The sequence below is a fragment of the Barbus barbus genome, assembly GCF_936440315.1.
Source record: "Barbus barbus genome assembly, chromosome: 8".
NCBI classification, from domain to species: Eukaryota; Metazoa; Chordata; class Actinopteri; order Cypriniformes; family Cyprinidae; genus Barbus; species Barbus barbus.
Window position 1 is genome coordinate 11,598,380 of NC_136736.1, and position 16,739 is coordinate 11,615,118.

The following is a 16,739-nucleotide window of genomic DNA, read 5'->3' on the forward strand; positions in this document are numbered from 1 at the left end:
TCAAAGGGAGGTGGTCCTTTATTTCAGCAACTCTGAAAACAAAATGTAGAACTAATAACCTGTTGATCTTAAAATGTGAGCTTTGCAACTCTTTTGGACACAAATAAGAACAACTCTGTAGTCAAGAAACAATAGCATGGCTTCAGGATTAAATATGCTGAAATGGCCTACTTTTCATGGTTCCATATAATAGATTACATTTAATCTAATATAATTTTGCTACAGAAAAAATTTGATTTATGCCTCTTAAAAATATATATGATCATCTAAATGGTTGAAATCATTTAACCTAAAACAGCACTTTCATTCAGCAGCAGACTGGTAAAAAGGTTCCATTTATTTTCTTGAGAAAACAACCGTTATAAGTTAGATATTTACATCTTCATTGGGAAGCCCACCATATCTCAAAATGTTAATTTAGAAATATTTACATTGTACAAAAGAAACCAATGTACACATTGCAATCATTCTTGCCCTTAAAACAACTTTGCTCGAGATGATTTTTGGCCATGAATAGTATTATAATCAAACATTGATTTTCACATACAAATAAACATCTATTCCCCCAACCAAGCAAACATTGTATGCAGTAGACAAAAATAAATGTATCACTTTTTTTTTTCATTGTTGACCCTATTTCCCAATTTCCCTTTTCTCTCCACTCCCATTATTTACCCATAGTATATGGCAAAAAAATGTGCCATTATGCCAAAGACGAAAATAGTTCAAGTGACAGGTTGTCATCTCAAACATAATGAAGGTCCAGTGTTAAAAAAATATATGCAACCCAGTACTTGATGAACAACCTGTATTTTATAATGGAGCAGCAACAAAAGTGGTATTAGATAATTCATCTCAGCACATATTGTGAAAGGGAAAAACATTCTGTTAGGTAGACCCCTCCAATCCACAGATTCCTAAGAAAAACCCATGCGATGGACACTGGGGATGAACCGATGTAAACATTGCCTTCAATGGAGAAAAAAGGTTGGTTTATGATCAGAGTTCAGAGTTATTCAGGTGATAACTAAAACTTAATTAGTCACATGTATACTGGTAAAACCTGTTGCTGTAGTGAGTGTCTATCCTTGAAGCACATTTGAGCCTGGCTCTCAAACTGCCACAATGTTGTTCATCTCCCACTTCTGCGAGCTCTTACTGTTGTCACAGTCAGCTATATAAACTTTGTGCAAGACGTCAGAGCGATCCAAGCATTTCCCTGTAGGTATATGTGTGAATCGCTGTAGATCCTATGAGAAACCAGAAGCATTGGAAAAGTTAAACACAAGAATCGATACAGCAAGGTAAAAGAGTAAAGTTCGTCAACAACCTAACAACAAACTATTTGTACAGTATTTATTACTAGATTTTATTGATCATTGTTATTACATGTTTGTTAACAACCCATTAACTAAAGAATTTTATGTTTTTATATTTTACTATTGTTCAAAGGTTTGGGGTCAATATCTTTTTTAAAGATATTAATACTATTCATATTATATAATATTAATTAAGATAATATATTAATTCATTAAGGTACACTAACCTTTTTTGTTAAAAATATTAAAAATGTATATACGGAGCAAGTACATCACAGATCCATCTTTCAAACCGTGTTTTTTTCTTATCCATAATCACTACGGTACACCTGTAATATAATACTAGGACGACTTTAGACCGGAGAAGTCCAGTAGCTGCGTGACAAACAGAGAGAAGTAGCTACGTCTAAAATGTTCTTCCGCAAGACGCATGCAGTTTTGTTTAATAACCGCAAGAGCGCTAAAAGTTACACAGTGTACCTTTACAGTAATTTGATTAATTTAATGAGTCCTTAAAGACTTTTACATTGTAAAATTCTAATTAATACTGTTATTTTGAACTTTCCAGTCACCAAAAAAAATCAAAGTTATTTTGTTATTATTTATTGTTATTTTATTTATAACAATATTTCACAATATTGTTGTTTTTACTTATTTTTTTAATTAAATAAATAAAGCCTTGGTGAGAATAAGATGTTCTTTCAAAAACGTTAAATAAAATCTTAACTTACAACAAACTTCTAAACTATGGTGTATATATTAACTTGAATTTCTCTGCAGATAATAATACATTTTTAACAATCAACCATGATTAATGTAGAAGCATTTTTATTGTTATTTCTTGCATGCAATTACATAAACTAGTGTTAACTTACTACTGAAACATATTGTAAAGTGTCATATACAGCTTAATTTGTGTATAGGATTGGACTAAAAAATTATTATTCCAAATGTTTTGATGTAATTAAAATTATTTATTTGTTGTAAAAATTGCAGTTTTATTGATTTAGAAACCAAGGCCAAAGATGACTCGATACCTCCTGTGACATACCTTAAAATATCTCCACTCCGTGTGCTCGTTTAAGCTGCAGTGTGTTATGATGACAGCAGTTCCGTCTCCCCCCTTTGTCAGGCACTGGTCATACTGCATGAGCTGGTTTGCTTCATTAATTCTAAAGAGCTAGAGAAAGGCATAAGCAAAATCAAGAGTGTGAGAGAGGAAAAATAAAAAACTTGCTATACAAACTGTAAAAAGTAAAGTACTGCTGCTAATTTGTTTTCCTGTACCTGATTTCCACCCATTCTATGACAAGGCCCAATTTCGACATTGCCACCATTGGTGTGGCCCATGCTGTCGATGCAGTAGCTGGTCTCAAACCCACGGATCTATTGAAAATAGAAAACGACTGAATGATGACAAATGCCGATATCTTTAAACCAGTTTCTACTGTGTTTTTCTTTGTATTGATCATATAAGCACCTCTCCCCATTCCACATTCTTTGGAGGCAATGGGTAATGTTGAGGGATGTCATAGGCGATCTCTTCCATGAACCACTTGAAGCTCTTGCAGCGATGTTCCTCTCTGAACTTTTTCAAGCTGCTGATGTCTCCGTAGGCCAGCGTCAGAGTCTCAGGTCGACTTGCGTAGAAATAGTCTTTATACTCATCCCACCACACCTCCACCACCCGCACATAGTTCTACACACAGCCAAAGAGGTTACAAACTGGATTTAAAGTGTAAAGTATAGCTGTAAACCAGCTTTGTTTTCAGATTCAGAGAAGCATGCTCATATAAAAAAAAAAAAAAAAAAAAAGAGAGAGACTTGAACTGACCTTAAGTGTAGGGGACGAGCCTACATGAGCAGGAGGTGGGTTTCCCTGCCATCCCTGCAGACGGTAGATGTGCCCCACCCGTGAACATGGCACGAACAGAAGCTGCCCACCACACTGCCATATCTACACAGGACACACACACACACATGGCAGGGATTCAGAAAGGGTTCACACACAAACTGCTGAAGTGGGAGAAATGTGTTGCTTTGTGCAATTAATATAGAGGATAAAACACCCTGAAGTTTATTTTGTGATAAAGAGCATCTAACTGTAGATTACACTATATAAAAAAAATACTTTACTTGAATCAATATATGGGCATAAAGTATTGATATGAGTGAAAATTATTTTATTATCCTATTTGTAAAGAAATCTGACATCAGACTGAACACAAGCACAGCTACGTAAGGAAAAACTGAGCAGTCAAATGTGACATTGACAAAGATCATTATTCAAAATTAATTGACTGAATGACATGGAAGTGACCAATCAGAATCAGTATTTTAGTGTAATAGAACAAATAAAAATAAAAGCAAGCAAACAAAACAAGTCTTGGAAAAAAAATTAGGAACACAGAAACAGAATTATCTTGTATGCACACTTTGGAGAACTAAAAAATTCTAGTAAAAGTTTAAACTGAGAGAGCACTAGCAATTTAAAATAAAAAGTTTACCTTGTAGGAGATCTCAAAGTTTTCTCCTCCCCAGATCTGAAGGCCTGGATCATAGAGGCCCAGCTCGAAGAAGAAATCTCTCTCTATTGCAAAGAGTCCTCCAGCCATCGCAGGAGACCTGACACACACATTTACCTGTCAGGAATTGTTTTTGTTTCCCCCTTACGTTTCACACACAGAAACAGTACGGCATTTTAGAACATTAATAGACAAGGCCTTGTTCAGACTGGCAGTAAAAATCTGAAATTCATTTTGATAAGCTTTAAAACAATTTTTACTAATATGCTTATAATATTGTGTGTGTGTTTGGCCACATGTAACGTGAGTTTGAACGGTTTAAACAATACATTTTAAAATCAAATTTGAGGCAACAAGAAAATCTGATTTCTTTCCTGTAGTGTGAACAAAGCCAAAAGAAACACCAAAACAAGAAGTAAAATGCTGTCATACTTAAAAATAAAAAGCATTCCTATTTAAATAAGAATGCTCATGATTAGTCTCAGTGCCTTTTTACGGTGGCCGTAGTACACAACACAACAAAATCTCCATAACAATAATTTTGCTGTGTAATGGCTTGTTTCCGTTGTGTTGTGTTAATTTTGTTGTGTTGCGCTAATTTTGTTGAGCTGTGGCTTGTTTCCATTGTGTTGCGACTTGTTTCCGTTGTGATGTGGAGATTTCGGTGTGTTGTGCACTACTGGTACACTGAACCTTTTTACTGTTTGCAGCAGAACTGCAAAACTGTTAGCACATAGAAAACATAACACTGTAAAGAAGTTCAAGTAAAAATTCAAGCAGCATACACAATTTCCCCGTTTGGTGACTAGGCCCATGCACTTGGGTACGCTTATGCAAAGTCACTACCACAGAAGTTTGTAGAGATGACAGAATGGAGACTATGCAAAGAGAAGCAGAAACAAGGTCCACAAGTCGTTAGTTTAGTGGTTCTAGTAGTAGCGACTTTACCAGAACAGCCATGGTGGAGTCATAATATATTAAGTATTTTATTAAAATCATTTCATTGCGTTATGACCACTTCATAGCAGTTAGTATACAGCTTTAGAAATATTTAATGAGTGTCATAAGAGCCAAACTGTTAAAGAGCAGAGATAAGCAAACCACCACCAGTCTTTATAAGTGAGAGGCAAGGTCTCTCCACTTATGTGTATTGTGGTCAGCCCTAATCAGCTCAGGAAATTACCGATAGGGCTCAGTTCTAGCTAGTCTCTTCTGCTTCTCCTTGCTATTCAGAGGCACGCGTTTCCAAAGCATGCTCCAGTCCCATGCTCCTCTGGCAAAGCCATCCTCGTCTCCACCCGCCTGGGGCTCGATGGTGAAAGTCTTGCCGTTAATAGAGTCTATGAGAGGCACTGTGCACGCCGTTCTAAACATAGCCACAGAGGATGGAGGAGAGGCAAGAGGGATGTCCATGCAAGCAAACATGGACATACATACACAGACAAGGGGGACAGGGGAGACAAAAACAAGAGAGAGACAGAATGGGTTTAATGATCATGCTTATGGGAGGGTGGAAGTTTACCGATAAGGCTCTGTCTTATGCTTTCTCTTTGCCTTTTCCCTGCTGCTGAGAGGGACCCTTTTCCATAGGAGGCTCCAGTCCCAGGCGCCTCGCGCCAGGCCGTCCTCATCCCCTCCCTGCTGTGGCTCTATGGTATAATCATTGCCGTCTATGTAATCTATCAACGGTACTGTGCAGACCGTTCTGCAACATTAACACAACATACATTTAGGTTAAGATTTAAAAAAGAAAATAAAACATACCTGGGTAGTACATTAGAAATAATTTTTTTAAAAAGAAATGATATTTTATATCAATATTCTAATAACTTGTCCAGATAACTAACATCATGTGGTCTAACCAATACGCAGAAACATAAAACAGCATTATTTCATAGACAAGATCACTGCAGACACTCTTAAAATAAAGTCTCTTAAAATATTAAATAATTTGACCTTTTATGACAATACAAAAGTTCAGACTGTATGTCATGTACTGCAACTCCACAAAATATGGATATAAATATTTTCACTTGTTCAATATTTAAAAACAAAATTGATCAATGATGTGCACACTCATCTGTTTTCGAGGTGCAAGGAAAATATTACGATTTATTTTTAGGTTACACCACATCACATTTTCAGGGTCATCCAATTTAAACCTTTCTCTTAAAAAAATGGTATAACATTTTTCATAAATATGAAATCAGCACGAATAGGAAAAGTACACTTCTAGAACCCAGCACTTGCATTTTAAACTAAATTCAACTTATTAAAAAGAAAAAATGTATCCTCAAAGTCTCTTTCAGCTGGCAAAAAATCATCCTAGAGCTTAAATCATACCGGTCTTTTGAAATGGGGGCCACCAACGGAGCATACCAGTTCACCTCAACTTCACAATGAGCATCGAGGTAGATCAGCACCTAAGGACAGAACCACAATGTGACACAAACAAATCACATTTTTGTAAACCCATTAAACACCATGTTGATAATGGGGCCCAAACCTGTCCCAGGGTGGCTTTGCGGGCTCCTATGCTCCTGGCCTGGATCAGACCCTCTCTCTTCTCATTGCGGAACAGTTTGACCAACCCATTCCATTGTTTTATGTACTCCTCCAGCCTCTCTTTAAGATGAACTAATGAAAGAACACATAAACAATCCCAAAAACTGTCAGATCATGTTATATATATACATATATATATATATATACATATATATATAGTCTAATGTACCTGATGAGCACCATGTCAATATGGTATGAGCGATATAATGTGCAGAGGCAAAACTTCCAGCTTTCTGCCTGCACATATTAATTATAGCCTAACAGTGGATCTAATTTGACCACTTGCAAAAAAAAAAACCCCAAAAAAACAGTGCAGACAGTCAGCCCTAAAGATTGCATTTGAAAAACAAATCGAAGCTGTGTGCGGCATCAACAAAGTTTTTACTGACCTTTATTACTAAATGCATAAAATATTCTGAGCCTATACGCCCTTTATTGATTCTTATCGGCTAAGTCTGCAGCACTGCATTCATTCATAGTTCCCCTGAGAACGATCTCTTAAGAGTAATGATCTCCATTCAGTAACAGACTGCTTGCCCCATATTAATGAGCAAGTGCCCAGCATTAGTCTTCAGGCAGACTGCCTACAGATTGAGGAAACAATATGTCTCTTTCACTTAGGAGAGCAGAATGGACTCCTCTAGAGAGGGGTATCAAAACTAAAACCATTCGTCACTTTCTTCAGGACCGTTCACACCAAGAGTATTTAGAAAACTGAGGACCAAGTAGCAAAAAGAAAAGAAAAAAATAAATACTGAAGTATTCTCCATATTTTGGAGAATTTCATTACAATCATTATAATTTTCTAAATGCATGTTATTAATTTTATTGTGAACAATTCATCTGGGCATTAATTTCTTTATTTATTTTAACCCTATAATTTTTAATAAAAAAATGTCAATATTCAATCTTCTGTTAAAACTTCATGGCGATGTGTGTCTGATTTCTCCATCTATTTAGTTTGCTTAAACCCCACCCCTTTCTTACAATCAACCCTAAACTCATATTCAGTTGATATTCCAATCAACAACTGACAGATAGAACCAAGTTCCTGCCCTATTTTTTATAATTTTTTTTCAATAATCCGTTTCACTCAGATGTACATTGCAATGTGGAAGAAAACATCAGTCTTGCATTTCTTCACAACTTTAATTAAAAGAGACTCAGCATCAGAAAGGGCATAAGATTATCAAATTTTCTTTGCATCTAATTTACAGATTAATTCACACTAAATTCAATCAAATTAGAAAACTCTCTAATGTCAAGTCTATTACCAAAAAGAAAACCGTGAACACTTCAGTTAAATGAACTGGTACTGTTTGTAATCTTTTATTTGAAATTAACAAATGGACAAGATAACCAATTCACTCAGATTCAGGCTTCCTAATGGTTTTTGATAAGGAGGACAGGACATTATGTTTGATTATTGCCTGTTTACTCGGCTGTTGCAACACAATAAAATGTGTAAGGGATGTAAACAACAGCAACACTACTTCCAGTTAGTGAAATATCTATACTGATTTGAAAGCAGCTGAGCTGCTCTGCGACACAAGTCAAGTAATAGGTCTCCTTTGTGATTATTAATACACACTGGCATCAATGCACCTCTTTTTTTTCCATGTTTGTATTGTAAATATGACTTCAGTGTTCTTTTTGTTTGTTTTTTTATTTTGCACAAAATAAGACCAGTATGTGTGCTGACCTTAAAAAAAAAAAGTGACAAGCACAGAGTACACACATGCTATGTAGTGTTTGATGAAGATATGAAAACAACGTTCACACTACCTTTGTTACTGAAGTCATCAATCATGACGATCTCAGCCAGGTATTTCCTTGGGGTTCTTTTGATGACGCTGTGCACCGTCCTCATCAGGGTGGACCAGCCCTCATTATGGAAGACAATGATCACACTGGAGGTGAGGAGGTTTTCATCATAGTGCCAGTATTTACACCTACAGACAAATATATATACACATTATAAAGCACACTATTTTGGAAGTGAATGTTGTTGTGGAGTTGATCTCATGGTGTGCACTTGCACACACAGTATAGCATGCATTAGTGATTTTTACACACTAGCATCCTCCATCCTGTGGAAGCAATTTGTGAGACAGGAAACAGCAACTTTGCACACGGTTTCCTCTGTATAAATGGAGAGCAATGCCCAAACACACTTCCTCATTCTCTTTCTAAGCTCGAATTTCAAGTTTCTTTATTCAGTTTCATTTACTTTCAGTAGATAACTGACAGTTGTGTGTGGGACTGGAGGAGAAATGTTGTTTACAGTAGAGTTTGAATTGCACAAACTCATTCTTATTTATAGTTATAGTAGAAATATAGAGGTAGTTGGAAAAAGATTAAATTTCAGGCCTACTTGAGCTATGAAATTGAACAATAAGTACAAAAAAAAAGCATTATAATGAAAATTATTTTGTCTTTGTTTGTAGACTCCAGGTGGGTTATTTGCACTAGGGTTTATTTTATGTACAAATTCTTACATAGTGCAAACAGAAGATTTAAATTAAAAGCCTGAGTAGCTTACAAAACAGAAAATGTATATAGAGGTGCATCTCAATAAATTAGAATGTCGTGAAAAAGTTATTTTTTTCTTGCAAGTTATTTAAAAAAGTGAAACTTTCATATATTTAGATTCATTGCATGTAAAGGAAAACATTTCAAAAGTTTTTTGTTTTAATTTTGATGATTAGAGCTTACAGCTCATGAAAGTCAAAAATCAGTATCTCAAAACATTAGAATATTTACATTTGAGTTTCAATTAATGACCATCCCTACAGTATACATTCTGGGTATCTCTTGTTCTTTGAAACCACAATAATGGAGAAGCATTGACAGAACATTGACAGCCTCCACAATGACGGTAAGTCACAGAGAGGGTCATTACTGAAAGGTGTGGCTGTTTACAGAGTGCTGTATCAAAGCATATTAAATGCGAAGTTGACTGGAAGGAAGAATTTGGGTAGGAAAATGTGCACAAGCAACAGGGAATACTGAGAATACGGTCAAGCAAAGCTGATTCAAACACTTGTGAGAGCTTCACAAGGAGTGGACTGAAGCTGGAGTCAGTGCATCAAGAGTCGCCATGCTCAGACGTCTTCAGGAAAAGGGCTACCAAGTTGTCTCTGAACCAGAGACAACGTCAGAAGCGTCTTACCTGGGCTGTGGAGAAAAAGAACTGGACTGTTGCTCAGTGGTCCAAAGTCCTCTTTTCAGATGAAAGTAAATTTTGCATTTCATTTGGAAATCAAGGTCCCAGTGTCTGGAGGAAGAGTGGAGAGGCACTGAATCCATGTTGCTTGAAGTCCAGTGTGAAGTTTCCACAGTCAGTGATGATTTGGGCTGCTGTGTCATCTGCTGGTGTTGGTCCTCTGTGTTTTCTGAAGTCCACAGTCAACGCAGCCATCTACCAGGAAATTTTAGAGCACTTCATGCTTCCTTCTGCTGACAAGCTTTATGGAGATGCTGATTTCATTTTCCAGCAGGACTTGGCACCTGCCCACACTGCCAAAAGTACCAAAAGCTGGTTCAATGACCATGGTGTTACTGTGCTTGATTGGCCAGAAAACTCGCCTGACCTGAACCCCATAGAGAATCTATGGGATATTGTCAAGAGGAAGATGAGAGACACCAGACCCAACAATGCAGATGACCTGAAGGCCGCTGTCAAAGCAACCTGGGCTTCCATACCACCTCAGCAGTGCCACAAACTGATCACCTCCATGCCACGCCAAATTGAGGCAATAATTAAAGCAAAAGGAGCCCCTACCAAGTATTGAGTAAATGAATATACTTTCCAGAAGGCCAACAATTGACTAAGAATGTTTTTTTATTGGTCTTATGAAGTATTCTAATTTGTTGAGATAGTGAATCCGTGGGTTTTTGTTAAATGTGAGCCTAAATGATCACAATTAAAAGAACCAAAGACTTAAATAAATTCAGTGCACACTGCACACAGACTGAAGTAGTTTAATACACGAGTTTCACAATTTGAGTTGAATTACTGAAATAAATGAACTTTTCCATGACATTCTAATTTACTGAGATGCACCTGTATGTGACCCTGGACCACAAAACCAGTCATAAGGGTCAATTTTTCGAAATTGAGATTTATACATCACCTGAAAGCTGAATAAATAAGCTTTCCATTGATGTATGGTTTCTTAGGATCGGACAATATTTGGTTGAGATACAACTATTTGAAAATCTGGAAATCAAAATACTGAGAAAATAGTCTTTAAAGTTGTTCAAATTAATTTTTTATTAGCATTGCTAAGAACTTAAGTATTGATATTTACAGTAGGACAATTTACAAAATATTTTCATGGAACATGATCTTTAATCAGTTTTGGCATAAAAGAAAAATCAATACTTTTGACCCATACAATGTATTTTTGGCTGTTGCTACAAATATACCCAGTGACTTAAGACTGGTTTTGTGGTCCAGGGTCACATATGAGGAAACTCTTGATGCATAAAGTAAATAGGACACAGATCTACCTAAGCCAAGCCTATGCATGTAATATAGGCTTGATTAAACTCATTAGATGCTGTAACAAACACAACATTTCCTTCCCAAAACCATAACAAAATATTGTTTCCTGTCTGCAACATACTGCAAGCAATACTTTTTTCTTATGGCAGTTTAGCCTCTTTTAACATCAGATTTAAGTGCCATGTAACAAGTCATAAGGCCTAACTTGTCTTACATAGCACAGTAAAGCCACTCAACTGGAAGAGCAACTCACTCCCATGACATTCAGTCTCAATGGAGTTCGGGGTGTGCTGCACTACTCAAAAACAGGCTGTCACCATTAAATGCTAATGCTACCTGTTCTTTAAAATTACACCGATGGATGCTATTTACACGTTTTAGCTAATTTGAGCACTTAATCTCTGAGGTAATGTTCGGTTGTGACGTCAATTTGTAGGCCAACTCAGAGGGCTAATTCATCATATACTCCCTAGAGATTTTCTATTGGGTTATCTGAATACCAGTTTTTGATTTGTGTGTAAAATATGGCCTTGAAGAGATTACTCGAAGAGACTTTCATGTTTTGTTCTAGGATATAAATTACACATATACTTCAAATGTGAGTTTTAAATAAGCTGATATGAAGTAACTATAGAAGAACTACAAATATTGTCAGAATCAATAAGCACAAAAACCCACATCCTTGTGGTGGCTGAAGTCTTTATTTAGCAAGCTGGCTTTGAAATTCAAAACAAGGGTTAAAGTTAGGGTCTCTTCAGGTAATGTTAACCGCACTGACCTTATTTTACTCAAATCAAAAAAAACAATCTTAATTTGATGCCCATTTAAAGGTAGCAGTGTATTCTGACAATTTCTTTAAAGGCTAGAATATGTTATATATGGGACTGATTATTTGGAGGGCTTTAAATGCATGAAACGGATGAATAATTTCATGTCTGTTTCCCTTCATGTCGCAATAAGTGATGTAATTTTCACAAGGCTGAAGTGACTGCCTCAAGAAACCCGTTTGCTCCAACAAACAAAGATATCAGATTTAAAATGGCAAAATGTTTCGCTGTTAACATGCTTCAGGAGGAAGGCATGACTAAATTATAAACTGAAGCAAAACCTCACTTCAGAGAAAACACTGACATCTTCAGACAAAGGTTGGTATCACTGCATACTCACCAATACAAATGCTCAAATCATGTTATGGTTTAAATCTGCATAGTTAAGTCTGAGAGAGATACAAATATCTAACACCTGATCATTTTGAAAGGGCCATTTACCAACCAATAATGAAATGCCACCAAAAATCAGCGCAGGTTGTTCTGTTTCCAGTAACATTTACCTTTTTACCTTTACACCCTTGCCTGGACCAAAGAAAAGCAGTGTACATTGTTTCAGCCCTGACTTGGATCCAGACACCCAGATTTCTCTACTAAGAAAGGATTTGATTTCCCAAGGAGGAAGTGAGTTTTAGCAAGCATGCGTGCGCATTTTTAAAGACATCCTGGCATTGAGTCAAATATGTAACAGTGATATTACAACACAGCTGAATGAATAAGCACGACCGAGTTGAACTGAATTGAATGACCCTGATTGATTTATTTGTTTGATATAAAATTTTCAAACTTTATATAAATTCAAGAAAGTATAATGGTCAAGTTCAATACAATTTTCATGAAAAGTATAGTTCACCCAAAAAAATAATATTCTGCCATCATTTACTCCACCTCATGTCATTCCAAATCTGTATGACTGTGTAAAATAAAAATATATTTTGAAGAATGCTGGTAAAATAACAGTGTATTGTGTAATGACATGAGTAAAGTGGTCATATCTTTTTCGGGTGAACTATCCCTTTAAAATCCATCTTTCAGGCTCTCTGCAAAACGAGTGGCACTGACTACAATGCCATAAAACCCCAGTAATGATTAAACTGCTGATGCTGCATGTTGTTTTGACTATCAACTCAATGTATAACAAATCGGAGGTGTGATCATTATATAATTACGTCAGAAAATAAATCCTATTAAACAATGTCCAAACTGGATGCGCTACAGGGGTCAGATTTGAGGTTAGACCTGTTGTTATAGCCTCAGGTCACTTCTGAAACTGTTTAAATTTATAAAGCAGTCTCAGGCAGATAATCCAGCTTTCCATCTTGAGGGGAGTTAATGAGAGAGACTGCAGCATATCATTCGGCTGTGACGTGGCCAAACAACATTTTGGTGGCTGAATTATGGGCATAATGCCGATCTTATTTAACGTCTGGAACATTAGTAATAGAGTGCAGCACATTATCTTTTGAGTACTAACTGTCCTCTGTGTGAAAAGTGTATAAGATACAAACATTAATGTACTGCAACACAGTACACTTTTTATATCAGAAGGTATTTTGATATTCACCAAACTACTTCCACGTCCCATGGTGTTACGTCATGAAAATTATGATATTGTGATGCTACCATGAGCAAAATGAGTGGGAACTGGAAAAAAAAGGAAATGACGTGGCTAAAGAAGCAGGTAGTTCATTGTCTACTATGCCACTGAAATAGCTTGTTTAAAAAGGTGTGTCCTTATCGTTTTCATCTTTCTGGGTGTGATCACAAACATAACTTGGAAAACCAACATGTCAGACCTGACTGTCTACAGTGCGAGTGTGGCCTGATCATCTTAAACTTGAGTAAATTTTTTTTTTTATAAAAACTGTAGTCAAACACATGCTAAAACAAGAGAGGATCATCCAGTTAATATCTTGTGAAGCAAAAAGCCTTTAAAAACTATGCAAAAAATGTCCAAAAACCCAAAGTTACCACCACACCCACACTGTCCTCTCATACACACCCAAATACATTCAAAAATCAGAATGGCCTGCGTCCTCATACTCACTCTTCATGTCGTAAGTCGCCGACGGTTCGATCCAGAGAGATCATGTCGCTGGCTACCATATTAAATCCAAACTCCTTGATGCTGGCCTGAACAGAATCTTTGTACTCCGGTCCCAGTGTGAAAGCTTTGCAGCCCTCTCCCGGTCCGCCCTGGACCCCCTGAGGCTCAGGTTCCTTAGGCTCAAAGTTGCCTAGAATTCCTTTCTTCAACACAGGTTCACTATACACATTGGTGTGAGGCTTGAAGGTGATATATTGCTTCTGGATGACATTCTGCTGGTTCTGGGCTTGGAGTGCAGGGTTTGGCTTGTCATAATTTTTCTGGCGGATAGACTCCAGATCGACCTCAACTCCTTCAACGTGGGGCCAAGGAACAACTGGCTTGAACTGGTCGGCCATGTCATTATTGGGAAGGTTGGGCTGCAAGAGTTTACCTGCATCTCGTCCTGCCTATGAAATGAGACAAATATATGAGACAAAGTGGTGGTGATAAAATTCTAAACATATAGGCCTAGTTTTTTATTTTTTTTTTTAAATAGTTATAAACTAGGTTGTGGTACACGTGTCTTTTCATTTTGAAATCCTTAAGGTTTTTTTAATACAGTAAATGTAATTTCGAATGAACATTTACTTAACAGAAGCAACTTGTTTACTTGATTATCTATACTTTGAGAAATCATGTTAAAATGTGACCAGTTATGCTACAGCAGGCTTTTAAGGAATGTTTATTTGTCCCTCTCTCAAAAGGTTATTGGTTTTTACGATTTTGTTGTTATATGTTGTATAAAGGTTCAATAAACATTTATTTACAAAACATAGATTCTGACTATTATTTCACGTCGGCGATACAGGGTTAAACAAACATTTACATAAGAACCCATTATTCAAAACATAACCTAAAGTGAAACGAGTACAAATAATATATGCTCTGTTCAAAAGTAGTTTGCAAATAAATCCAACGTTAACTACAATGCCAGAATGACATGCCAAGGTAAACCAGACATTGACAGAAAACTGTCAAGTGTGCCACGTGTCAGTGTGCAGTGAACACGCTTGCATTTCTATACAATCTCTTGTGAAAGTAGAGAAGTGCGTGTCGGGTTATATTCTTTTATTCGGCCTTTAATTCAGTCGGCAAGCATATTGACCCCCCTATTCAATCTCGAAGACCCCTTTAGTCCACAATCAGTACTAAAACAGCAAACCACATAGAAATGATCTTATTTTACTTGAAAACATCTTTTTTTGTGATTTTACATACATGATGCGTGTCTCAAATAAAGAACCAGTAACCACAATAACGACCTTCCTGGTTTTCACTGAATTTGACACTTGTGAGGATGTAGAGAGCGACATTTAGCTCTACGTGCTAGCAGTTTACAGCCATATTTGCGTGTTTTAGTTCATTTGAATGGAAACGCACATTTAGTAACATCTCGGGGTGAATATAAACGTAGGCGTCTGTTACAATTCATCGGTCAGTTCTCGCTGCTCATCTCCATGACAACCGCAGCAGTTAGCATGCTAATCATCATGCTAGCCGAGCCTGCTGAATACCAACACAGGCTGAAATTAACAGCACAACGAAAACACTCACGTCCCAAGATAACTCAAGAACAATAAAGCGATACTTTACCAGTGCGCCAGCAAACGGGTTATCGTCGCCTGCCGTCGGTGTCAACGAAGACCAAAGCAAAACCAGCCCCAAAAACGTGCCGATGACCAGTAAACTTCGAAGGATGAATCCAACTTTTAACCTCATTTTGAAAAATCAGTTGACAAATATTAAGAAAGAAAGAAAAAGGGGAGCCAGCACAAATAAATAAACACTCCGCAGCTTGTATGGCCACATCGAGTCCCTCCCTCACTCTCTGTTTCTTTCTCTCCTTTCTCCTTTATTCAATTATATTCCCTCTGTCCTCTTTATGATTGAGTCACGAAAACAAGACAGTGATACAAAAAACCGTGCGTGCGCCACGCAGCCATGAGATCTGAACACACACGGATGTGTGAATGAACCACACGGACATGCGGCGTGATTGATAGGAAATAAAAGATGACGTGTTACGGAGACTTCCACAAATGTTGCTGTATAGGCGTCTACAGGCACAACTATTGCAAAAGATTTTGTGTCTCACACACACACACACACACACACACACACACACACACACACATTACTGCTCTTTTGTTCCCGAAGAGATCGAGAAAACCAATTGTTGGTTTTGGGTGACCTTAAAGTATTGTGTTAACCATCTGGTATATCTGGGTAGTAACGGATTACATGTAATCTGGATTACGTAATCAGACTCTAAAAATTAAGCACTTTTAAAATAGGTTTCTCATAATCAGACTACAGTAACTTTTTATGGGTTACATGATTACATATTGTTTACACAATAGCAATAATTGATTCATTATTTATTGATTTTCATATTCTAAATGAAATATAATCTCTTGATAGTCTTCCAGTTTTGTGGACATTCACACAGAGATCAGTCATTATTCAGGTAACTACACAGCATTGGACCACTGGATTTACACAAAATCATTTCAGGATTAGGAAGTGTTTCTACTTTACATCAACTACTGATGAACACGTTGATTTTTATTTATTTTATAGTCAGTTATTTTACCATGTATTACTTTGGAAGGTGTTTGTCTTTCGAACACATCAGAGTACACAAATTCACCAACTTTTTTTGTCATCTGATCCACTTTCTTTATTTGAAGTAACCCTGAGATTTTTATAATAAAATAAAATAGAAAATAAATATTTTAATAATGAAGCATCACATTTGTATGTTCATGGTTCTCTGATGTTGGTTATGGTCACATGATATGCAAATAAACACACACACACACACACACACACACACACACACACACACACACACACACACACACTCATGTTGGGTTTCCATGTTTTATGGGGACATCCCATAGG

The 16,739-nt window shown here is 36.7% G+C and overlaps 1 protein-coding gene across 5 annotated transcripts; it reads right to left on the reverse strand.

The window, feature by feature from the left end:
- Position 1: 1 nt before the first annotated feature.
- LOC306874292 (N-acetylgalactosaminyltransferase 7-like) lies at positions 2-15,860 on the reverse strand. Of its 5 annotated transcripts, none has more exons than XM_079424251.1 (13): positions 15,429-15,857; positions 13,794-14,242; positions 8,195-8,361; positions 6,351-6,481; positions 6,188-6,267; positions 5,028-5,210; positions 3,827-3,944; positions 3,154-3,276; positions 2,800-3,018; positions 2,607-2,705; positions 2,371-2,499; positions 1,064-1,250; positions 2-969 (listed from the first exon to the last, which is right to left on the reverse strand). In XM_079424251.1, exons 1-12 carry the CDS (start codon positions 15,552-15,554, stop codon positions 1,113-1,115), a joined length of 1,962 nt encoding a protein of 653 aa, XP_079280377.1. In that variant the 5' UTR covers positions 15,555-15,857; the 3' UTR covers positions 2-969; positions 1,064-1,112. The 5 variants fall into 5 exon arrangements, with proteins under 5 accessions (XP_079280377.1, XP_079280379.1, XP_079280380.1 ...); XM_079424253.1 differs by lacking the exon at positions 5,028-5,210 and adding an exon at positions 5,367-5,549 and having other exon boundaries at positions 15,429-15,840; XM_079424254.1 differs by adding an exon at positions 5,367-5,549 and having other exon boundaries at positions 2-1,250; positions 15,429-15,833.
- Positions 15,861-16,739: the final 879 nt, after the last annotated feature.